This window comes from Perca fluviatilis, chromosome 22 (genome assembly GCF_010015445.1).
Source record: "Perca fluviatilis chromosome 22, GENO_Pfluv_1.0, whole genome shotgun sequence".
Taxonomy (NCBI): Eukaryota; Metazoa; Chordata; class Actinopteri; order Perciformes; family Percidae; genus Perca; species Perca fluviatilis.
In genome coordinates this window covers 30,555,244-30,581,251 of record NC_053133.1, presented here as the reverse complement: position 1 = coordinate 30,581,251, position 26,008 = coordinate 30,555,244, and the positions used below count along the sequence as shown (strand labels likewise).

At 41.3% G+C, this 26,008-nt stretch overlaps 1 protein-coding gene across 1 annotated transcript in view; it reads left to right on the top strand.

The window, feature by feature from the left end:
- LOC120552744 (5'-AMP-activated protein kinase subunit gamma-2-like) overlaps window positions 1–1,761 on the top strand; it is a gene marked incomplete at its 3' end in the record, with an annotated part of 19,442 nt that extends 17,681 nt beyond the window's left edge. Inside the window, exons 13-14 of the mRNA XM_039790971.1 lie at window positions 1–20; window positions 1,409–1,761. The exon at window positions 1–20 is cut by the window's left edge and continues 74 nt beyond it. Coding sequence (XP_039646905.1) covers window positions 1–20; window positions 1,409–1,761 — 373 coding nt within the window. The remainder of the gene's footprint in view (window positions 21–1,408) is intronic.
- Window positions 1,762–26,008: the final 24,247 nt, after the last annotated feature.

Below are 26,008 nucleotides of genomic sequence, written 5' to 3'. Positions count from 1 at the left end.
GCTGGTCCTGACCCCCGCAGGTACACATTATATATTATCTCCATCACCAAACCCACCAGACTCCATGTAAATAATCAGGACTTTTAGTGTGTATAGAGCCAGCATATCTCCACCAGACTCCATGTAAATAATCAGGACTTTTAGCGTTTATAGAGCCAGCATATCTCCACCAGACTCCATGTAAATAATCAGGACTTTTAGCGTGTATAGAGCCAGCCTATCTCCACCAGACTCCATGTAAATAATCAGGACTTTTAGCGTGTATAGAGCCAGCATATCTCCACCAGACTCCATGTAAATAATCAGGACTTTTAGCGTGTATAGAGCCAGCATATCTCCACCAGACTCCATGTAAATAATCAGGACTTTTAGCGTGTATAGAGCCAGCATATCTCCACCAGACTCCATGTAAATAATCAGGACTTTTAGCGTGTATAGAGCCAGCATATCTCCACCAGACTCCATGTAAATAATCAGGACTTTTAGCGTGTATAGAGCCAGCATATCTCCACCAGACTCCATGTAAATAATCAGGACTCCATGTAAATAATCAGGACTTTTAGCGTGTATAGAGCCAGCATATCTCCACCAGACTGCATGTAAATAATCAGGACCTTTAGGGTGTATAGAGCCAGCATATTTCCACCAGACTCCATGTAAATAATCAGGACTCCATGTAAATAATCAGGACTTTTAGCGTGTATAGAGCCAGCATATCTTCACCAGACTCCATGTAATTTAAATAATAAATTTTTTTATAAAAAAAATATTTTTTTTTTAATTATTAAAAAAAAAAAAAAATTTTTTTTAAAAAAAAAAAAAAAAAATATATTTAAAAAAAAAAAAAAATTATTTTTTTTAATAAAAAAAAAAAAAATATTTTAATAAAAAAAAATAAAAAATTTAAAAAAAAAAAATTTTTTTTTTTTTTAAAAAAAATTTTTCACATGTAAATGGGTGAATTAAGGGTTTATTTCAACCAAACCAGAGTGGTGATTGTTGGAACAGTGGAAAGATGAACCCAGATGGCTTTTGGTAGTTTTATTTAGTTTCTGTCCACTTTGAATGAAGTGTGTTTTACGGTGATAAAAGTCCTGATTATTTACATGGAGTCTGGTGGAGTTTGGTGATGGTGATTTCGGGGCTGTTTCATGTTAAACTAAAAGGATCTTACTCTTTAACTAAAAGGTCTATCTCTGTAGGGATCCATCCCATAATGTTGTCAGACACTTAGAATAATAATGTGAGTCTGTCAGCAGCAACAACAGAACCTTTAGTGGACGCATTGTAACTGAGAACTGCCTGTCTGTCTGTCTGTCTGTCTGTCTGTCTGTCTGTCTGTCTGTCTGTCTGCCTGCCTGCCTGCCTGCCTGCCTGCCTGTCTGTCTGTCTGTCGGTCTGTCTGCAGGTCTGGGCAGGAAGGAGTCTCTCCCGTCTCAACCGACAGCTTTGCATTCAACACAACCAGAGACAGAAAGTAAACCTGAACCAGATCCAAACCAAAACCAGGACCAGGAGTTGGGTGAAGTAACAGAAAGAGAGACTGATGCTGCTGAGACCTGCCAGCAGGGGGAGACAGAGGGGGCAACAGAGGAAGGAGAGAAAGTGGGGGAGCAAGAGAAGGTGGAAGGTGCAGAGGAGGGTACAGAGATGGAGGGAGACAGTGAGGTGAGACAGGCAGAGAGTGAAGACACACCAGAAACAGAGGGGGAGACAGAGACACAAACAGAGGGGAAGATAGAGACACAAACAGAGGGGGAGACAGAGACACAGATAGAGGGGGACACAGAGACACAGATAGAGGGGGACACAGAGACACAGATAGAGGGGGACACAGAGACACAGACAGAGGGGGACACAGAGACACAGACAGAGGGGGAGACAGAGACACAAACAGAGGGGAAGACAGAGACACAGACAGAGGGGAAGACAGAGACACAGACAGAGGGGGAGACAGAGACACAGACAGAGGGGACACAGAGACACAGACAGAGGGGGAGACAGAGACACAAACAGAGGGGAAGACAGAGACACAGACAGAGGGGAAGACAGAGACACAGACAGAGGGGGAGACAGAGACACAGATAGAGGGGGACACAGAGACACAGACAGAGGGGGAGACAGAGACACAAACAGAGGGGAAGACAGAGACACAGACAGAGGGGAAGACAGAGACACAGACAGAGGGGAAGACAGAGACACAAACAGAGGGGAAGACAGAGACACAGACAGAGGGGGAGACAGAGACACAGACAGACGGGGACACAGAGACACAGACAGAGGGGGACACAGAGACACAGACAGAGGGGGAGACAGAGACACAAACAGAGGGGGAGACAGAGACACAGACAGAGGGGGAGACAGAGACACAAACAGAGGGGGAGACAGAGAGACAGACAGAGACACAAACAGAGGGTGAGACAGAGAAACAGACAGAGGGGGAGACAGAGGGTGAGACTGAGGGGGAGACAGAGAAACAGACAGAGGGTGAGACAGTTGGGGAGACAGAGAGACAGACAGATGCTGAGAGAGCGACAGAGGAAGGAGATGGAGTGGGGGAGGAAGAGAATGAAGGAGAAGACGAGGGGACAGAGGGGGAGACAGAGATGGAGGGAGACAGCGAGGTGAGACAGAAAGAGAGTGGAGACACACTAGAGACTGAGGGGAGACAGAGAGACAGACAGAGGGGGAGACAGAGGTTACAGAAACAGAGGAAGGAGATAAAGTGGGGGAGGAAGAGAAGGAGGGAGGAGCAGAGGAGGAGACAGGGGAGGAGGGGTGAGATTATAATCGCTCCAGTCGAGCCGCTCGCGCTAGAAGAAGAGGGACAGGAAGGGGCGGGGTCAAGATGTAGCGCTGACAGAAAGCTGACGTGTGATTGGCCCGAGAGGCTCTGAGAGTCTGTCAGCCGCTGCAGGGCTAGGATTGGCCGCTGCTCTGAAGGAGGGAGGGATGTCATGTGCGGGAGCCAATCAGGGATCCGACAAAGAGCAAAAACACTTTAAATATTACGGGCAGAAAAGAAGATTGTAAAAACATTATTTATTACAGAAATAATTTCTTTTGTTTGGGTTTTATTCGCGTCCATCACGTGTGTCATGGCGGCTTTTTATTTTAGCCGCAGTTTGTGATTGGACGAGAGGGAGAGTTTTTAACCAATCATTATTATAATAGTTTTTATTCCAGCTAGCACTGAAACACTATTTATTTGCTGTAGATTACAATTCTTACATATATAATAATAATAATAATAATAATAATATTACTCTCACACACACACACAGACTCACACACACACATACACACACACGCACACACACACAGACACACACACACAAACACACAGACTCACAAACACACACAGACTCACACGCGCGCACACACACACACACACACACACTCACATACACTCACAGACACACAGAGACTCTCAACACACACACACACACACACAGACACATACACACACACACACACACACACACACAGTGTAATGTAAAGATTTTTATGGATTTTGTTTTATAGAGATATAAAAAAAGATCAAAAGTCTGTTTTGTTATTTAACATTTTAAATGAATCTGTACAGAAATGTATTTTATTGTTAAATTAATGTATTTATAGATTGTAGGAGATGTTGAGATCTTTTTAAATAAGACTGAACCTGTTTCTGTTTAAATGTTTTATAAAAGATGTTTAAAGCACTTTTATTCTGAAAGGAGATGATGAGGCAGGAAGTAAATCAGCTGTTTGTATCCGGGGATGTAAAAGATGTTTTTATAAATATTACTGTGTGTGTTGCTGTTGTTATGAACAATCAATAAAACATCCAGATTTGTCTTTGTAATGCATCATGTTTTAGTTTCTGTGTGTGTGTGTGTGTGTGTGTGTGTGTGTGTGTGTGTGTGTGTGTGTGTGTGCGGGTGTGTCTGTGTGACATTTTTGCGTCCCGACAGGCTTTTGTCGGGACTCGGGACATTAATTTCAAAATCGGGACTGTCCCGGTCAAACCAGGACGTCTGGTCACCCTATTTAACATATATCCATCTCTTTTGTTAAATTCTGGAATATATATCCCAATACCACAATGCCCATTTTGTGGATCCATCTGTATATATTTTAACATATATATATATATATATATTTAAATAATATAGGAAAAAGAGAATTTGTGGCTGTGCATCATTCACACAAACTGAACACCAGTGCTGGAATGTAACTTAAATATATTTACTCCAGTGCTGTATTTTAGTCCAGAACTTTGTGTTTCTCAGATTCGTGATCATGCAAATGGTCGATGTTTGAAGATGGACATTTACTGTATTTTCCGGACTATAAGTCACACTTTTTTTCGTACTTTGGCTGGTCCTGCGACTTATATATCAAAATATATATAATTTAACATGTTTTTAAATGTTAATTCATACGGAAAACATTACCGTCTACAGCCGTGAGAGGGCGCTCTGGGCTTGTGACAACTAGAATGCTGCTCCTAAAGGCAACTGAGAAAGAAAAGAAAATCCTATTCTTCAGATAAACTGCAGGTAGTAATATATACAGCCAAAAACGAGGGAAAAACTTGTGAGGGACTGGCGAAAAGGTGACTCTTACTGCAATGAAGAAAATCCCGCACACTGACCATTACGCAAGCAATAATTTATTTAGAAAAATACAACGTTTCGGTCCCAGACCTTCATCAGGTAAATTCACACATTCACCTCAACATTAACCTAAAGTAGTTTGGTTGACTAATCAGGACCAATCGAGTCCAGCCGTTGAATGACGTCATCCATTCACAAAAGTGGCACTCCCATCATGGACTTTGAAAACAATGGATAATTAGTAGGGATGGCAGAAGTGAAACTGACGTTCCGAAGCTTTGTCGAGATCCCGAAGCGCAGATGTTTCGAAACACTGATCCAAAGCGTGATTCAAAACACCCATGTCATGTGACCAAGGCTAAATGAAGCATCGGAGTGTTTCACAAGTGTTTCAACAGGTGGCATGAATCAGAGTTTGATTGACAGGGTCGGGATCACACAATCGCACATCAGTATAAAAGTGAAGTCAACGCATCTTGACCTCGTGGGTTTTTGTGAGAGGAGTTTGATGTTGAGATAGTGGATTTTTGGTGATATAGTGACATTTATAGTGCGATTTGTTTAGTTATATTTGGGCTTACATTTAAATTTACACATTGACTGATAGGCTAGAGACAGACAGAATATACATAGTGACACATTAACATATTGATAGGTAGATACATATATAGATACACAGATATATATATAGAGAAAGAGAGAGAGAGAGAGAGAGATCGAGATAGATAGATAGAGGCTCCACAGAAGAGATGCCGTACATCTGTGGTGTGGGAGCATTTCCATTTGGAAACCCCAAATAAAGTGAGATGTATGTATTGTGATCGTCAGCTAGCCTCATCCATGATGCTCCATTTGAGGAGCACTCATCCTGCCATCATCAACATCAACACCAGTAGAAACACAGGACAGTTTATGGGAACTTTTTGATGATCGCATCCGTGAAACCCAGACGATACACAATGCTACAGCCGATGCCACAGTGGAAGTGAAAAATATACCTCAACGATGCGTTTTTTCCCATAACTCATGATCCCCTAACTTACTGGAAAGAGAGAACAGTAATCTTTCCTCATTTGTATGTCCTTGCTAAAAAATATCTTTGCATGCCAGCAACAAGTGTCCCTTGTGAGAGGATTTTTTCAAAGGCTGGAGAAATTCTGTAAAAAAAGAAGTAGGCTAAGTCCTTCCACAGCAGAGAAATTAATATTTTTTGAATAAAAATCTATAAAAAAAGTGAGACATTGTGGCTTGATTTATTAATATTCTTTTGTCATGACCAAAATAACATTATGCACAGTGAGGAGCCTATAGGTTACAAGCTTCACATATTAGAAAAATACAATTATAAAAAAATGGCTCATTGTCAAGGTTGTTTCAGATCAACACCTGCAAGTGACCACTAGGTGTCATCGCTGAGACGGTGTCGGATTGTCTCGAAGCCTCGACACAATATGGAACATTCGCTTCAACTGTTTCATTGTTACATGAAGCCTCGATCTGCCCACCACTACAGCATGGCCGATAGGCTTCAAGGCTTGAAGTTACAGCAGCAGGGAGGGGCGGGGCTATATCGGGCTATATAAAGGAGACCTACGGAAGCCCAGAGGGGACGGGCGATCTACAGGTGAGCCAAAGTTTAATGAAAAGGATTTCAAAACGATTCCTAATCTCATTAATAAAGTGAATAAAACATGTTTTAACCCTCATGCCCTCTTCGGGCATTTTTGTACATTTTTCTCATTCATTTTTTTTCATTTTGTGATAATTTTTGGTGCGTTACTGCTTATGGCATGACATTTTGTCAGAAACTTTCTTGTTGGTCAACATTTTTAAATCCAGTGTTTTTTACTCTTACATGTTTTTAATACTTGATTGATTCATTTTGTACCCTCTGGACACCTTCGTGGCAAAAATGGACAAGTCCAAAAAACTGATATTAAATCATCGTATTTCAATATTGTTTCTGCTTTTTTTCATAAATAACCAACTTCTAACTTGCTCAAAACTAACAAACATTCAATCATTTTCAGGATTTTAACCCTTTAAATGCAAGTTTATTTATTTGAAGTATCTCATTATTTATTACAAAAAAACACAAAAAATTATTTATTTTTTTCCATATAATGAATAATATGTAGATGGGGCTTTGGTGGTTATTAGAGTCTTGGATATGTCAAAGATAAGCAACAAAATTAATTTGATTGCATTAGTATTTTTTACATAGTGCCAGATACACCCAAGTTAGAAGTTGGTTAAGTGATTTATGAAAAAAAAAGCAGAAAACAATATTGAAATATGATGATTTAACAACAGTTTTTGTGTGCGTGTACATTTTTGCCATGAAGGTGTTCAATGTTAGTAAATTTGAGGCACAAGGGTTAAATAATGCTGTTTAATAATATATATTATATGAATTATATTAGGTATTTAATGAGTTTATTTAAACAGAACTTACCTACCTAACTTACCATACCTACCAGACACACACACTTATTGCAAAATATGATCATTTATTTCAAAAACCTCAAATGTTAAAATACAGAAATGTATTTAAAGTTAAAATCCTGTAATTTTCCAAAGAAGATTAAAATTACAATGTGCATTACATGTTTAGCGTTAAAGTCAGTTATCCACAGAACAAACTATAGAACTATAGAAGTATACAAGAGAACTATAAAAGTATAGAAGTATAGAAGAGAACTATAAAAGTATAGAACTATAGAAGTATAGAAGAGAACTATAGAAGTATAGAACTATAGAAGTATAGAAGAGAACTATAGAAGTATAGAGGTATAGAAGCATAGAATATAGAAGTATAGTATAGAAGTATAGAACTATAGAAGTATAGAACAATAGAAATATAGAACTATAGAACTATGGAAATATAGAACTATAGAAGTATAGAAGTATAAAAGAGAACTATAGAAATATAGAAGTATAGAACTATAGAACTATAGAAGTATAGAAGAGAACAATAGTATAGAAGTACAGAAGAGAACTATAGTACTATAGAAGTATAGAACTATAGAAGAGACCTATAGAAGTATAGAAATACAGAAGAGAACTATTAGGGCTGGGTCAAAATGGGCGGGCCCAGACCTAAAATGGGTGGGCCCAGGCCCACCCGGACCCAATGGTAGCGCCGCGGGTGATTTAGAGATAATGAAGACATCCAATGTGATCCAGTTAGTATTTTCTGTATTGGTGTTTGATGCTAGTGTTTTTACTCTCAGTGGGTTCTGACTAACAGTGTGTGTGTGTGTGTGTGTGTGTGTGTGTGTATGTGTGTTTGCATTGCTATCTTTGTAAGGACAAGCATGAGTTTTTAACCTTTGGAGTGAGGACCTTTTTACAAAGTGAGGACATTTAGGCCGGTCCTCACTTTATTTTCACTGTAATGGCCTCCAGAGACTGTTTTTATGCTTTTCTCAAAGTTTCAGAGAGGTTCTCAGAAATATGGTAAAATGAGAAATTTCAAGTAGAAATTGGTGTGTGTACGGTTTTCTGCATAGACACACTTTTGCTCTGTCACCCCCCCATCTTACACACACGTGTACTGCATCTGAGCATTTTTTCAGTCAGGCGCCCCTTTCAGCTTCAGACAGTTACTGCACCCGAGCTACTCTGGCACTGGCGCCTCCACCAGCTTCACACAGTTACTGCACCCGAGCTACTCTGGCACTGGCGCCCCCACCAGCTTCACACAGTTACTGCACCCGAGCTACTCTGCCAAACACACATTTATTGCACCTAAACTACTCTGGTTTCAGGCCTTGTTTTACTACTCTACATTTGGCAAATGTCTAACAGAAGTGTTTATTTAACTAAATACAGTGTAAGAAATTAATAATAAAGGTAACTGTAAGGATTGGACCAGGATTAGAAGAATTTAGGACCACAGGGAGCCACAAGGATGACCAAAGTGAAACAAAAACACATGACACTACTGTTGATTTGTCTGCATGTAACAGTAAACCAGATAATAAGCAAGTGGGACTCAAAGTACAAGTTACAATGTAGATCTATCCACAGATTAAATTAGTAAGTAACAAATAAAAACTAACTGTGCGCATATAGAAGCATTTGATTGGCTGAATTTGAATGTATTGGCTATTTTATTTATATCTGTTAAAGTATATCAACATGTGTAATATCTAATAAGAGCATATTTATTTCAAGTGGAAGTGTATGATTTTCTAAATATTAATACAGACATTGTTTTTATTGCTGATTTAACTATTCTGCGGTATATGCATGGTGTGAGGCATAAATAATGCAAAATGTGTTAAACTATTTCCATCATATTTAAATAATAATAATATCTATTGACATGAATATATTAAATCCTAGAGACTTAGTTTCAAATGAATGGCTAAACATTTCTTTAGGCCTTTTACTTACTGGGAATCAAACTACAACTAAAAAACTAGAAAATTATATTTCAACACAAAACCCAACACCACTTAATGTGAGCTAGTTTAGAGATTATAGAGGATGAACTGTAGTAACTATTGTAATTATCTGACTTTTCATCTAATGACATACGTTTCATGATTTCGATTTGTCCAATATTTTTGTTGGTTTATGACAAAGTTTTTAAAAAATTACATTCCCATCAGCCTCAGTTGTATTTGCTGCTGTGTTAGTGCTAATTAGCATGCTAGCATGCTAACATGCTAAACTAAGAGAGCTAAAACCGTAAACATTAAACCTGCTAAACATCAGTATGTTAGCCTTGTCATTGTGAGCATTTTAGAATACTGATGTTAGCATTTATGTGTATTTATTGGTTTATTTAACAGGAACAGTGGTGATTAATAAACACTGGTATAAATGCACAGTGTAAGAGTTAGCCAAGAGGCTATTTTTCATCTTTAGTCCAGGGACTACTAGAGAAAGGTAGAGCAAGGTAACATCTGTACCTGTACAGATGTTACCTTGCTCTACCTGTCATAGTACAGCCTCGTAGAGCTGCTGTAGACTCTTAGTCTGGTTTATCTGGTACTAAATGCTTTAATCAAAAGTATACGGCCTTATTATATCTGCAGAGTAAAGAGTTGAAGTACATCTCATTTTCTTCCATAGTTCAATTAGCTATTGTTCTTCTACACTTGCACAACTTAAGTTAATATAATTTGAGATATGAATGATGCACCCTCCTGTAGAATACAGTGAAAAAAGTATAAGAATAGACATATTAGTTATGCTTACAGAAAATGACAACCTTCGCCTCAGTTGCCCCCAAACTGTTGGCTGTCCCTGCTCACATTATATGAATGCATGGAGACAGCACTGTAGCACAACAGAGCTCACATAGCAAATATTGTATTGATACCGTGTTTTAAAAAATAAGTTTTATTAATTTATCAGTTAACACTATTTAAATGCACGTTGAAAGAATATGCAGCTTAATTTCCCCCAACACCTACAGGGCAGAGATACAGTACAGTAAAGGACAATGTCTCAATAGGTCTGATGGTCAGGGGCTACTGAAGCAAGTGGCAGTTCCTGTATTTGGACAGTTAATTGTGGCATCACTTTGGACAGCCAGTGGCTGAGATGTTTGCCTCCACAGAGAATTATCAGTGTCCTGTATGGTGTTCCTGGTGAGGTAACTGAATGGGACAGACTAGCAGGCCTCCCTTTCACATCATTTGCAGACACTGAGCCTCCTCCACAGCTTTCTCATTCAGTGTTGCTGTTTATTTTGCAGTAGTACTACAGTAGAACTGTAGTGATAGTTGTGAATCTTGTGTGATTTCCAATCCTGCAACCTGTAAAACAGGCCTGAGAGTCAGAGGTGAACAGCAGAATATTGTGAGGTTCTCTCCTCTGCTGCAACTCCCACTTAATTAATGGCCCATCAGAAGGAGGGGCCGCCCCCGCTCTCTGCCATACACACTGCAGAGAGCTGTTGACCTGCAGGTGACCTGCACTCACAGAAAGCTGCCCTTCCCCCCACCTGCAGAGTAGAGCTGAAGCTCAGAGCTGAGGCATGAGACAGGAGGAGCATGAGACAGGAGGTCATTATAATATAATTATATTTAACCTCACAGGGATCACTGTGCCGTGGACGGCACACTTCTGCTCAAAATAGACACTGCATAAACTTCATCATAACTTTGAAGCATTAAATCTTCAGAATATACGGCGATGCAGCACATTGGTTGAAAGCTTAGATTCTCAGGATTCCATTAAGCCCACACACAAAGCATAAGATAATTTATAGCAGTTAGAAAACGGTAATCTAGTTGCGATAACACTGAAAAGGACAGCGCCAATTCAAGTGTGCCTTCACATTCTTCCCTTTATCCACTTCGGGGAAATTGTCCAAAAAATAATTGTTGGTATAAATCCCCAAGAGTCCAAGCAAATTTAATATCCAAGCCAGTTTATCCAAAACTAGCTGTTCGTCTCACAATCTTGAAGTTTCTGACCGAATTACAACATAAAAACGGTAAACAATAGCTCACTACCGGACATCTTTTCGAGTCTCACTTCTCATGCAAGACTTGGAACGCTACATTTGGGTGTAACATTTGTTCTGCAAAGTCTTTTGAATCAAACAACATTTGAACTGCATTCAATTTGGACCACCCTCGTTTCAATCGACAGTTGTCTCTGCCAGTAACAATTTCATGGTTCGAGACCCTCATACCTCTTTAGCCGATAAGGAGACAATTCCAACGATATATGATAATGTGCCATCAAGTTAGGTTGTGCCCTGGTATAGCCGTGTATAGAACCTTTATAGCCTGTGCATAACACGTGTGCCCTCGCAGAAAACATCTTTCGAGTTGGATTACACACACATTAGTTACAGAGAGCAACATTGGTGAGTTATCTAATTTCAAGACGTTTGTGTTACACTGTATCCTGTACCAGTGTTAGCTATACAACTGATTTGCATCTGTGGTCCACTATGTAAATAGTTTATTTTATCATTCATGTGTGTGTTTTTATATTTCTATATAAAAACCTTGCCAGTGCAGTTTGTTTGCCCTTTTTTATCAAAATCTCTTAGGCGGAATAGAAGAAAATATAGGTGGCACAAAACAAATATGCACAGACATATCTGTAGAAACAAATTCATATAAAATCAAGAGTCTTTTGACTTCAAATCGATTTCAGTAATAAGCTGACACATGTGGCTATGGCCTTGTGTTGTCTGTATCTCACCAGATGTGTTTACAGCAGTGTATTTTAGTCAGATGTTACAGATGAATGACTTGGACGGAAATAAAAACCTCCATTCCAGTCTCTGTAACTCTGTGTCAGTAAGGCCTAGAATCACCCTTGTAAAAGACACTTGTAAAAGAAACTCAAGAGTGTTTCATTTCCAATGACACCAGGCACACCCCTGAGTGTCAAAGTATGTGGGAGCTGTACCCCTTTTAATTTGGGTTTGTCATTTAGACCAAAAATCAGGCGTTTTTTAACAGGCTACAAGTAAGATATTATTATGAGGGCATCAGATAAAGAGTGTCTTTGTGCCTCTTAACAGACACAAAATGCAATTAAATGTTTGTGCAACATGAACAGGGCCCTTACATGACAACAAGATGTGTTTAGCAACTTAGCCATTGTTTAAATTCACCTACACTGTTAGCTGCTAGCTGCCGTCTGGGATAAGTGAGTGTGTTCAATCAGGCTTTGGTAGCAATCATCACGCAGCAGTTCTGTGTGTATTTGTAGCATATATATCCATTTTGTGTGTGATCCATCTGGCGTTAGTGAGTAGAAGTCTTGTCAGTGTCGATCGTTGTGGTTTCCTTAGACTGGCTAGCAGGCCTGGCCGGTGTCCCTGCTGCTGCTTCGTGCCCGGCCTCCTGGCTTCACCCGGCCGACAATTGCCCGGAGTTCTCCTTTAAGCATTAACTGCAGTGTAGTTTCTAAAGTGTAGCTCTCTGCTGTAGTGTCTTATAACTACATTATCTTATAAATACATTTAAGTATTTATTTACAATTGAGACTAAACTTTGCTGTCACAATAGTTGCATTACACTCTTTTCCCCACAAATATCAGTGACAGCCCGAAAACCTCATTAAGATATTAAAGTCTATAGCATGTTATAGCACATAAAAACACTGTGGAAAACACCAGAGGAAAAACTTTTCTTCTATAAAAACCACTGTGACTTTAAGCAGTTCTACAAACTAAGTCTTTGAAAAACAAATCAGACTAGATATAAAAATGCTTGAAACATTTAACAAGTTCTAAATGGAGTTATAAATGAAACCATTTTCTTATTTTCAGAAAAAGATATATAGGTCACCTGCAGGTCAACAGCTCTCTGCAGTGTGTATGGCAGAGAGCGGGGGACGGCCCCTCCCCCTGATGGGCCATTAATTAAGTGCGAGCTGCTGCAGTGGAGAGAACCTCAGAATGTTCACCTCTGACTCTCAGGCCTGTTTTATACAGTACAGGCCAAAAGTTTGGACACACTTTCTCATTCAATGCGTTTCATTTTATTTTTTTTATGACTATTTACATTTTAGATTCTCACTGAAGGCATCAAAACTATGAATGAACACATATGGAATTATGTACTTAACAAAAAAGTGTGAAATAACTGAAAACATGTCTTATATTTTAGATTCTTCAAAGTAGCCACCCTTTGCTTTTTTTATTAATTAGGGAAAAAATTCCACAAATTAACCCTGAAAAAGCACACCTGTAAAGTGAAAACCATTTCAGGTGACTACCTCATGAAGCTCATTGAGAGAACACCAAGGGTTTGCAGAGTTATCAAAAAAAGCAAAGGGTGGCTACTTTGAGGAATCTAAAATATAAGACATGTTTTCAGTTATTTCACACTTTTTTGTTAAGTACATAATTCCATATGTGTTCATTCATAGTTTTGATGCCTTCAGTGAGAATCTACAATGTAAATAGTCATGAAAATAAAAAAACACATTGAATGAGAAGGTGTGTCCAAACTTTTGGCCTGTACTGTAGTCTGCAGGGTTGGAAATCACACAAGATTCACAACTATCACTGCAAAATAAGAAATTTAACATTAAAGTTTTGCTCTTAAAAGTAAATTTTAACCATATCTATTATTGTATGTATATCTGTGGTTGAAGAAGTACTCAGACCTTTTACTTAAGTAATAAAGTAATATCTCATTGTATAATGAGCTGCTGTTTTAGCTGAGTGGGAGCTCTGGGCATTAGCTGCAGCAGCTCCGTGTTGCTAGCACCGATTCGGCTCGGTTTTTTTTTCTATAGACAGTACTCACATAGGTATAACGATTAGGATTAACGTAAAAATTGCCCGGAGTTCTTCTTTAACAGTCTGTTTTTATTTTGAATCCAGTAGTAACTGTAGCTGTGCTTTCATAGCTTGTTTGTGAAGTTTTCAATCTTCTTTTTGGTTTTAGGTCCAGAAGTTGATGGCTGTGAGAAAAACACAGGTATGTGCCGTTATAGTTAATATTTTAATTTGTGGGTATTTATGATAATAATTAGATATCCTTTAAAATTTGTTTTTAAAAGTCTGAGTTACTTAATCACTAATGATAAAAATAGGCACAATGTTGAATGAAAACAGTTCTTATTTATTTTCTTTAAAATGTAAAAACAAATCAAATACATACAAAATACAAATTGAACTAGTGTAGGAACACTGAACTCTGAGTAAACCTTCAGTTGTACACCTCTGTTGTAATGTAAATTGTGCAGCATACAAACAAAAGTGCTCTGTTCTGTAACAAATTGCACACAACCATGTCCTTATTGGAAGCAGTCCTGGAGCTGGGATAGGGTCGTGTCAGGCCAGGTTTTGATAGTCCTTCTACTTGGCTGTATAGTCCTTCTGACCGGGATGTATGATGGGATCAGGAGTAGTTGGATGTGATCTGACTGGCCCAGGTGAGGGAGAGGCGCAGTTCTGTATGCTTTCTTGATGTTAGACTATACATGGTCTAGTGTGTTCTTCCCTCTAGTAGCATAATCTACATGCTGGAAAAAGCTGGGGAGTAAAGACTTTAAGGACGCCTTGTTAAAGTCCCCTGCTACAATATGTATCCCCTCTGGGTGATCGTGCTGCTGTTTATTGTTGTTGTTAGCAGGTGAGCCAACCTTGTGCTAACGTTAGCATTGGGGGGTATGTAGATTACTACAGTGTGCTCTCTTGGTAAATAAAATGGTCTGCATATTACCAACAGGGCTTCCAGGTCAGGTGAGCAGTGCTGGGCAACGATCCTGCTGTTGGTACTCCAATCATTATGCACAAAAAATGCAGTTCTCCTCCTCTGGTCTTGCCGGAGTTCTTGTCTCGACCAAGGTTATTATAGTTTTGCATTTTTCATTAGTTTTTATTTTTATTTTTATTTCGTTTTGACTTTTTGTTTTCAAATTCAGTTTATTTTTAATTAGTTTTTAAAGTGGGTTTGTTAGTTTAGTTTAGTTTTTATTTTTTGAAAATGCTTAGTTTTAGTTTAGTTTTTATTAGTTTTAGTCTTTTTTTATAATATGGGTTATTTGTTGGGGGCAAGATTCAAAAAGGTCTGAGAAAAGTATTGTGGCTATTTTAATTCCAAAGGCAAATGGAAATTTATCAGGATGCATAGTATCCTGGATCCATGAAATAACTGGCCTTTAAAAAGAAACATCTGCCTGCCTCTATGGGAATTTAACATAGGGGTAGACTCACTTTTGTTGCCAGCTGTTTAGGCATTAATGGCTGTGTTGAGTTATTTTGAGGGGACAGCACATTTACACTGTTATACAAGCTGGACACTTAATACTTGACATGTGAGATACTGTATGTAAACAGTCTACACAAGATGCAGCAGCAAGTGCAAAATGTGTTAGTAACTGTGCCAGGAAAAAAGCTAAATAGCCAACAGACTAAAGAAGACATACATAAACAGGTGTTTTGAACTTTGGTTCGAGTAAAGTGGCGAACTTTTTGAAGTCAATCGACTCACACAGTTGTGTAGCTAGACATCCCAGTATCAATACAAATATTAACTTACGCTGCCTCACGCTTTTAGTGTTTATGTGTATTTACTAACCAGCAGCTATCGGGTCGCTGGTGAATGCCCTCCTGTAGTGTTCTCTGTCCTGTTGTTGTCTCCGTCATGCTGCTTGGCCATACATCCATGCCGTGTACCCACACATTGTTGCCGTGTACCCACACATCCATGCCCTGGCCCCACACATCCATGCCGTGTACCGGCCCGGGGTTATAGCTTCTGTTTTGGGGGAAGGGGGCTTTGCCTTCTTCTTGCCCTGTCACTGCTTGTTAAGGTAAGCTAGCTTAGCTTCCTTGTGCGCGCTTCTCAAATGTACTTTCAAATTCGTGGGATTTTCCCCTTAATTGTCCACATATTTTACCACCTTCCACTGCGAGGCACTTGCTTTTATCTGACACAGTCGTAATCAAATAGGACTCTGCCGCTTTCTCCCGACTTTCGGTACCGCGATGATGCCAGGTGAGGGATACGGACATGTTGTGTTCAATTTGAAGTGGAATGTCGGAATTTCTGGGTTCCCAGTCGGAAACTATATGTCTATGGCATAGACTGAATAAAACAGGTCGGAAATGTCAACTCTGAAAGATATAACGTTATTTGCTCTGTGAAAGACATTGACAAAGACGAAAACTAAGGACATTTACTCGATAATTTTATTTCATTTTAGTTAGTTTTGCAAACAGACATTACAGTTTTAGTTTAGTTATCGTTTTTTTGTAATGCCTCGTTTTTATTTTTATCTCAGTTAACGACAATGTTTTTTCCCACCTAGTTTTCGTTATTTCGTTCGTTTTCGTTAATGATTATAACCTTGGTCTCGACCCTGCAGGCGGTAGCTACTGTAGCTTGGCCTGCTAGCTAACAGCAGCGTCTGGAAAGAGGGGGTTCAGACAGGTATGGTGATAATCATCACGCAGAAGTTCCGTGTGTAGTTGTTCGTTGTTATGCTGAAGAGGCTTGGCAGTGGAGGTCCGTGTTGTAGGTTCCACTGTTTCTTTAGCTTAGCCAGGCTAGTAGGCTGGTCGCTTCTGCTTTGTCTCAACAACAACAATCCATGGAGTGCCTGGTGGTCAGGCTATATCCTACTGGATGTTATGAGCCGCCTGGAAGGCTCTTGTAATGGTTGTGTTGTATCGTAGTCCTATATTGATTAGTTCAGTGTGGCTGTACGTGTTAGTAAAACCTCGACATGGGAACGTTACAATCGCGCGCCACCATCTTTGTCGCCCCTTCTACCACTCTACACTTTTTGAAGTGTAGAGTGCAAATTGACATTATCAAGTGTTTTGAAGTGTAAATTAAACACTTGATAATGTCAATTTGCACATCGTTAACACAACAATGAAGATATATATATATATATATATATATATATATATATATATATATATATATATATATATATTTTTTAAACCTGTCTATATTAAAGCTGCAGTAGTCAATTATTTGTGCTATTATTTCATCCATCCATCCATCCATCTTCGTCTGCTTATCTGGTGTCGGGTCGCGAGCAGCTCCAGCAGGGGACCCAGAACTTCCCTTTCCTGAGCCACATTAACCAGCTCCGACTGGGGGATCCCGAGGCGTTCCCAGGCCAGGTTGGAGATATAATCCCTCCACCTAGTCCTGGGTCTTCCCCGAGGCCTCCTCCCAGCTGGACGTGCCTGGAACACCTCCATAGGGAGGCGCCCAGGGGGCATCCTTACCAGATGCCCGAACCACCTCAACTGGCTCCTTTCGACGCGAAGGAGCAGCGGCTCTACTCCGAGCTCCTCACGGATGACTGAGCTTCTTACCCTATCTCTAAGGGAGACGCCAGCCACTCTCCTGAGGAAACCCATTTCGGCCGCTTGTACCCTGGATCTCGTTCTTTCGGTCATGACCCAGCCTTCATGACCATTGGTGAGGGTAGGAACGAAAACTGACCGGTAGATCGAGAGCTTTGCCTTCTGGCTCAGCTCTCTTTTCGTCACAACAGTGCGATAAATTGAATGTAATACTGCACCCGCTGCGCCGATTCTCCGACCAATCTCCCGCTCCACTGTCCCCTCACTCGCGAACAAAACCCCAAGGTAATTGAACTCCTTCACTTGGGGTAAGGACTCATTCCCTGCCTGGAGTAGACACTCCATCGGTTTCCTGCTGAGAACCATGGCCTCAGATTTAGAGGTGCTGATCCTCATCCCAGCCGCTTCACACTCGGCTGCGAACTGATCCAGTGAGTGCTGAAGGTCACAAGCCGATGATGCCATCAGGACCACATCATCTGCAAAGAGCAGCGATGAGATCCCCAGCCCACTGTACTGCAACCTCTCCCCACCCCGACTACGCCTTGATATCCTCTCCATAAATATTACAAATTTGATTGGTGACAAAGCGCAGCCCTGGTGGAGGTGGAGGCCTCACCTGAAACGAGTCCGACTTACTGCCGAGAACCCGGACACAGCTCTCACTTTGGTCATACAGAGATTGGATGGCCCTGAGAAGAGACCCCCTCACCCCATACTCCCCGCAGCACCTCCCTCAGTATCTCCCGGGGAACCTGGTCATACGCCTTCTCCAAATCCACGAAACACACATAGACCGGATAGGCATACTCCCAGGCTCCCTCCAGGATCCTTGCGAGAGTGAAGATCTGGTCCATTGTTCCACGACCACGACGGAATCCACATTGTTCCTTTTCAATCTGAGGTTCGACTATCGGCCGAACCCTCCTTTCCAGCACCTTGGAGTAGACTTTACCAGGGAGGCTGAGAAGTGTGATACCTCTATAATTGGCACACACCCTCTGGTCCCCCTTTTTGAAAAGGGGAACCACCACCCCAGTCTGCCACTCCTTTGGCACTGTCCCCGACTTCCACGCAATGTTGAAGATGCGTGTCAACCAAGACAGCCCTTCCACACCCAGAGCCTTGAGCATTTCTGGACAAACCTCATCAATCCCAGGGGCTTTGCCACTGTGGAGTTGTTTGACTACATCAGTGACTTCTGCCCTGGAAATTGACAACAATCCCCCATCATCCTCCAGCTCTGCCTCTAACATAGAGGGCGTATTAGTCGGATTCAGGAGTTCCTCAAAGTGCTCCTTCCACCGCCCTATTACCTCCTCAGTTGAGGTCAACAGTGTCCTTACTGTACACAGCTTGGATGGTTCCCAGCTTCCCCCTAATGAGGTGGCGAACAGTTTTCCAGAAGCACCTTGGTGCCGACCGAAAGTCCTTCTCCATGTCTTCTCCAAACTTCTCCCACACCCGCTGCTTTGCCTCTTTCACGGCAGAGGCTGCAGCCCTTCGGGCCCTTCGGTACCCTGCAACTGCCTCCGGAGTCCTCTGGGATAACATATCCCGGAAAGACTCCTTCTTCAGTCTGACGGCTTCCCTGACCACCACGTCCACCACGGTGTTCGTGGGTTACCGCTCCTTGAGGCACCTAAGACCCTAAGACCACAGCTCCTCGCCGCAGCTTCAGCAATGGAAACTTTGAACATTGTCCACTCGGGTTCAATGCCCCCAGCCTCCACAGGGATGCACGAAAAGTGTGAGTTGAAAGTCTGTCGGACAGGGGCCTCCTCCAGACGTTCCCAATTTACCCGCACTACCCGTTTGGGCTTACCAGGTCTGTCCAGAGTCTTCCCCCACCCCCTGACCCAACTCACCACCAGATGGTGATTGGTTGACAACTCCGCCCCTCTCTTCACCCGAGTGTCCAAAACATACGGCCTCAGATCAGATGAAACCATTATAAAATCGATCATTGACCTTTGGCCTAGGGTGCTCTGGTACCAAGTACACTTATGAGCATCCCTATGTTCAAACATGGTGTTTGTTATAGACAATCCATGACTAGCACAGAAGTCCAACAACAAACAACCACTCTGGTTTAGATCAGGGAGGCCGTTCCTCCCAATCACGCCATGTGTCTCCATCATCGCCCACGTGCGCGTTGAAGTCCCCCAGCAGAACAATGGAGTCCCTCACTGGCGCCCCATGCAGGACTCCACTCAAGGTCTCCAAGAAGGCCGAATACTCCGAACTCATGTTTGGTGCATATGCACAAACAACAGTCAGATTTCCCCCCCCACAACCCGCAGGCGTAGGGAGGTGACCCTCTCGTCCACCGAAAACTCCAACGTAGCGGCGCTCAGCTGGGGGCTTGTGAGTATCCCCACACCCGCCCGGCGCCTCACACCCTGGGCAACTCCGGAGAAGAAAAGAGTCCAACTCCTATCCAGGAGTATGGTTCCAGAACCGAGACTGTGCGTAGAGGTAAGACTCACCAGATCTAACTGGTAGTGCTCCACCTCCCGCACCAGTTCCGGCTCCTTCCCCCACAGAGAGGTGACATTCCACGTCCCCAGAGCCAGCGTCTGCTGCCCGGGTCTGGTCCGTCGAGGCCCCTGACCTTCACTGCCACCCATGTGGCAGCGCACCCAACCCCAGCGGTTCCTCCCACAGGGGGTGGGCCCATGGGATGGAGAGATGGGGGCAGTTTTGACCTCTTAAAATACAAGTGCTAGCAGCCAACTGTCAGATTGTGGTAGTTATGTTTTACTGTCAGAATTTAAATACACATGAACCCTGAATATTCATTATACCTGAGATTTCACTAACTAACGGCTGCCAGTGTTTGTCTGTTACTGTTGTAGATCAGAGTCCAGGAACAAGCTTGGTGAAGAGGCCCTCACAGAAAAAGAAAAGACGTAAAAAGACCAATACAGTGGAAGCAATAGGTAAGTTCTTTAAAACTGGGCAAAAGAGGTATATACTTCTAAAGCTACCATTAAACACTATCTGTGACTATCTGCAAGCCCAGTGGGTTGGGAACATTAATTCCTTTTATGTCACTTGATATTTTGAAAGCAGGAATTGTGCTGTGTGCCCTCCGGTGCAAACTGCGTACATAAAACAGTTAATATTTGTGTTCCAGCAGTGCTCGGCATTAAGGCTTGTCTGCTTGTCCGGGACAAGTGTTTTTTTTTACAGGGCAAGTGGAAGAGAAATTTACTTGCCCCACTGGACAAGTTAAAACTCAAACAAAATAAAATGCAATGTTACTTCACGTTATGTAAAACGAAAATAATATAATGTAAAATGCAACGTTTCGACCCAGCTGGGTCGAAACGTTGCATTTTTATATTAAATATGGGAGTTTAAAGCAGTGTTGTGGACATTATATTATTTTCGTTTTAAGTATTTTCATTTGTCCTGCACCTGCCAGAAGGTGGGATGTGCACACAGTTACTTTTATAAATTACTTCACGTTATGTGCCACTCATTACGTCTATGTTACTGATTTGAAACGATGCATTTTTTCCCCCGCAATCCGGGGCAGTGGACCACTAACGTTAGACCCAGCCCGCTGTTCAGCTCATTCTCTGTAAGCGATGCAGCATGAAAGCACTGCGAACCAGCCGGTGTTAGTTATCTAACGTTAGCTTGCTAACTCTGCCTTAACGTTACCTCCTCGCCACATCGTTGACAGAAAATGAGAAACCCGGTGCTGATACGGCACCGGTGCCTTAAAGGGATACTTCACCGATTTAGCATTCAGCTTTGTATCAGTAGAAACCAGATAGTATTTCTGAATGACCGTGCTTCCCTCCCTCATGTCCCCCTGAGACGAGAGATCTCTGCATTTGGGGCCTGGAAAAAAATCTTCCGATGACGTAAAATGACGATTTTTGCGTCATTGGAAGATTTTTGGGCCAGTGGCAAGGACTACAGCCAGTATTAGGATCTACTTCCGTATGTTTTCAACACGCCCACAGGGGGTTGGACTGCCGAGTCTGGCCGAGGTATTCCGAATGAAAACGACTGTCAGCCATCTTGAACCTTCGCTAAACAGGCTTTCGGTTTTCAGCAGAAAACTTTTACAACAATTATCTGCATTCAAACTACCGGACGTGTGTACCACCGGGATACATCGGTACAGATCGGAGAATATGCAGGAAACGTTATTACAGACGGAATACTCGGCACACTACGTGAGCTTCGCCTGCACAGAGACCAGCGGTGTCGCTCAATGCCGCTAGCCGGCTACGGGACATCATCATCGGCTAGGTGGAAAGCTAACGCTAGCTGTCCACTTGTCCCATCCATCCTGCTTGCAAGTGTCTGCTCATTAAACAACAATCTGGACTACATCGTCCTTCAACGAAACTCCCAACGTGAGTTCAGTGACTGCTGTGTTTTTGTTTTTGTGGAAACATGCCTGAACAACAGTGTACCGGCACCGGGACTATCCAGCTACCAGGCTGCTCTCGCCGGCCCGTGGAGGTGGGCTGTGTTAAACGGACTGGTGTAGAAATAAAATCCAACTAGCTACTGCTAACTGCTGGTGGAGCTTGTGACTGTTAAATGCCGACCATTCTACATTGCACGCTAATTCACGGCTGTGTTTATACTCCGTGTTTAGCTACACCAATGCTAGTATGCGTTAGCTGAACTTTACGGATCCTGCTTGCAAGTGTCCGCTCATTTAGACCACAAACTGGACTACATCCAACTTCAACGAAACTCCCAATGTGAGTTCAGAGACTGCTGTGTTTTTGTTGTTGTGGAAACATGCCTGAATAGTGTACCGGACTGTCCAGCTACCAGGCCTGCTAGCCCTCCGAGCTAGAGATGCTCTGTCGCCGGGTAAAAGAGGTGCAGAAACGTGGTGATTTGTATCCATTTAACTGCTAACTGCTGGTGGAGCTTGTGACTGTTAAATGCCGACCATTCTACATTTCATGCTAATTCACGGCTGTGTTTATACTCCGTGTTTACAGCCCACCAAGCGCTAATGCTAGTATGTGTTAGCTGAACTTCACGGAGCCTATAAAGTGTGTGTACTAAATGTAGCCCGTTTCGTATGTCGTTTTTATATAATGTCGTTTTTATATTAAATGTGTAACACCACTTGAGTCACGATGAAACGTTGTTGGTTGTGTGTATATGGTTGAAATGACAATAAAACACGCTTGAGTTGAGTTGAATGCCTCTGTCGGTCTGTCAAGCGGTAGGCGTGGCTTGGGAGTGGACTCAAAGCAACGAAGCAGGTGCATTCTGGGATTTGGTGTTTTTCATCCATATAAGACCAAAACACATTTTCTGGCTTTTCTCGGCCTAGAAGGCACAAATTTCAATTTTTTCACATTTCTACTACATAAGTGACGCAATTTAAAGATATATTCAGCTTTCCAGTGGTGAAATATTCCTTTAACGACTGTTATCTACCAGACCGAATTGCAACGCGGATTTCGGTGCCACTGAAATGCCTGCGCTTCTCTCTGTTCCCCCCGAAAACGGATGTTAGAGGCAACCTAAACATCGCTGCATGTCACGCTAGTTAACACTACACTTGGTAGCACGTAACGTTAGCCTATCGTTAGCTAGCAGCTGGAATAAACATGTTAAAATGCTGACAGCTAATGTTGTAAAAATATAAAAATGATAAATCTGGTTTTTAATTGAATTATGGGGACATATACAACGTGTATCAATGTGATAAAATCTGTTTCAATTGAGTTATAAAAACATATAATGCAAACAAGTATGATACTAGATAAGAGATATGTATTTTGCCTTGAAATAAGGAGAGACCTTCTCCTTCCATGAATCACCTTCAGTTGCCGCTGTGTAGCTGCAGTCATCCACAGATAATCTGCCGCGATACAGTCGCTAACAGCCGCAGTGGTATACCACTGAAGCAGCCGCGTTAGCTACGGATTGCCCGCTGCTGTATAGTCCACACCAAACGCCTTAAGCATAAGCATTCAAAATGCAAGATCAGCTAAATGACTTCATCTAGTGGAAAATCCCCAGAAAGAGGTGGTCTTAGTCCTAAAACGTAGCCAATTGAAGTTTTACACGCATGATCTGAAGGTGATCATTGGAGCGCTCCTCAGGAAGAGGGTCACTCTTTTGGATGATATAAGGCGAAGCTAGACAAAGGAATCTTTAGCAAGCTTACCGGTACTTGCTCGGGGGTTTTCTGTGTTATCTTTCGTGCACACTAAAACTTCTTTTTCACATCTGACTCTGACTCTGCGTGGATTTTCTGAGACCTTGTTTTGGAACTTTTTCATACTTTGAAGAGAACTTGAAGAGAAGTTGACAAAGTGCAGCTGACGATGAGGTCCGAGCCTATAAATCTGGCCTTGAAATACGGACATATATTTTATTTCAACACTAAACGATGTAAAAGTTTGTCTGTATTTCACTGGAGAGGAACGTATGACAGTGTGCAGCTGCTGTTGTCGGAAAAACAACACAGATGTTGCGTTCACTTGAAATTCGCCTTGTCAGCCTGGTACTTCAAAGTATATATATATATATATATATATATATATATATATATATACTTTTACAGCCCTTCTGAGTTTGCAGGTATGCGGATTAAATACAGGCAATAATCAACTGTAAAGTAGCTACACCTTTTAAAGTATTCCTTCGGTAAATCTGCCTCTGCCGGGTAGAAATTTGTGAAATTGTATTTAAAAAAAGAACATTTAGTGGCAAAATCCATTGTCATGTCTACAAGACAGATATAGTATAAGTTCAAGTTTAAGTCACCACTACCTCTGGTCATTGACTTAGTATTTCAGAATGTAAACTAAGAATCTCAAAGTAATAAGAAAATGTAAAATATTGACTTAGAATCTCAATATATTGACTTAGTAACTCAGAATATTGACTAAGAATCTCAATATATTAACTTCTGCACACCGGCGTGCAAAGTATTACTTTATATTATGGAGTCTGGAGATCTTTTTTTATTGTTGAAGGGGAAATCTATTCTTGGGACACGTTTGTTTCTACTGTTTCAACTGAATTTTATTAATGTTGATAGTGTTTGGATGCTTTCAACGGTTTGTTCGAATTCTGAATTAGCAAAACACAATTTTTATATAAAATGATAAATCTTTACCTGGACAAGTGACTTTTGTGCATGGACAAGTGAAACGTAAATGTACTTGTCCAAAGGACAAGTGCCTCAAAAAATTAATGTCAAGCCTGGTTCCAGAGTTATTTTATTGCTCTTTAAAACAGAAATCAACAAATATTTTAAATATTTTAACAGGCGCCACAATCATTGTAGCAATAATGGGTTTGTCAGGCTACTCAGTGGTTGTAGGAGGCTAGTGACTTGAAAATTTACACCGGTGCATACACACTGGTGTAAGCTCTCATGTATCAATAATTATAATCGTCTCTACAGATACAGTTGCATACTTTCACTAGGTCGTCCTTTCATACACTGCATTGGATGAGGGGTCACATTTTGCCCACTCTTGTTTTTCAGATGGAGGTTCTGACCTCTTCTCACCTAAAGAGAGACTGGAGACCTGCAGTGAGGATGGTGGTTCAGATAATAATAATAATAATAATAATAATAATAATAATAATAATAATAATAATAATAAATTGAATTTATATAGTGCTTTTCATAGACTCGAAGACGCTTTATAGGGTAGGGTAATTTATAAAAACAGAACAAAACAAAACAAACTGAACAAAACAAGATCCAGGCACAATGTATATGGTGAGTTAAATGGCATTTATTATCTAAGTTCATTGTGCAGTGAAAAATGAAAGTTTACAGAATTCCTTTTGTTAAAGTACCCTACTGGCTGTTTTCAACCCATCAGTTAAAAATCAAGTAGTTATTACAGCACTGCTCACCATATCATCATTGTTCATCATTAAGGTTAACATGTGACATTGTTGATTACGACCCACAAACAGGAGTAGTTTAGTAAAAAATTTGATTGTATCATCAGCAAGCAGAATGCTGGTTGCTGGAGCTAACCACTAATCAGAGCTAATCGTTGCTAACCAAGCCTTCAGTTCTGCGTGCCTGTATCCATTAACTGCATATATGGACTCAAGCCCAGATGAAACCCTTAATTTTATTAAAATGGGTGTAAAAGTTTTAAACTACAACTCAGAGTTGTTTGAATTACAGAAATCTGCTCAAGGTTAGCGTGCTATGTTGATGCTTTCTCTGTGGAGTCCAGACTGATTTGCTCTCGCGAGTCACGTGACCAAATTGCAGCCTTTACGATTAGGAAATCGCATTTTAACATATCAAAATATTATTGCAAATGCAATCAATCGTTCAGCCCTACTCTGGGGAGCTTCAAACTATGGACTAGGTGCTCAGGCAGAGAGTGGATCAGTTGATTGGTTACATTTACAAAAAGAACACACTGGGGACAACTGATGGTCGAGAGAAATGGCAGGATCAACAGATGTTAGTGGACAGAAACAAAATTAATCGAACAGGTGATGATTGTGAGAATCAAATCAACTTTACTGAGATGAATGTGGATGAAATGTCACTTTTGTTTGCTCTTGTTTTTCGGATGGAGTTTCTGACCTCTGCTCCCCCAAAAAGAGACTGGAGCCCTGCAGTGACGATGGGAGTTCAAATATAGATGGT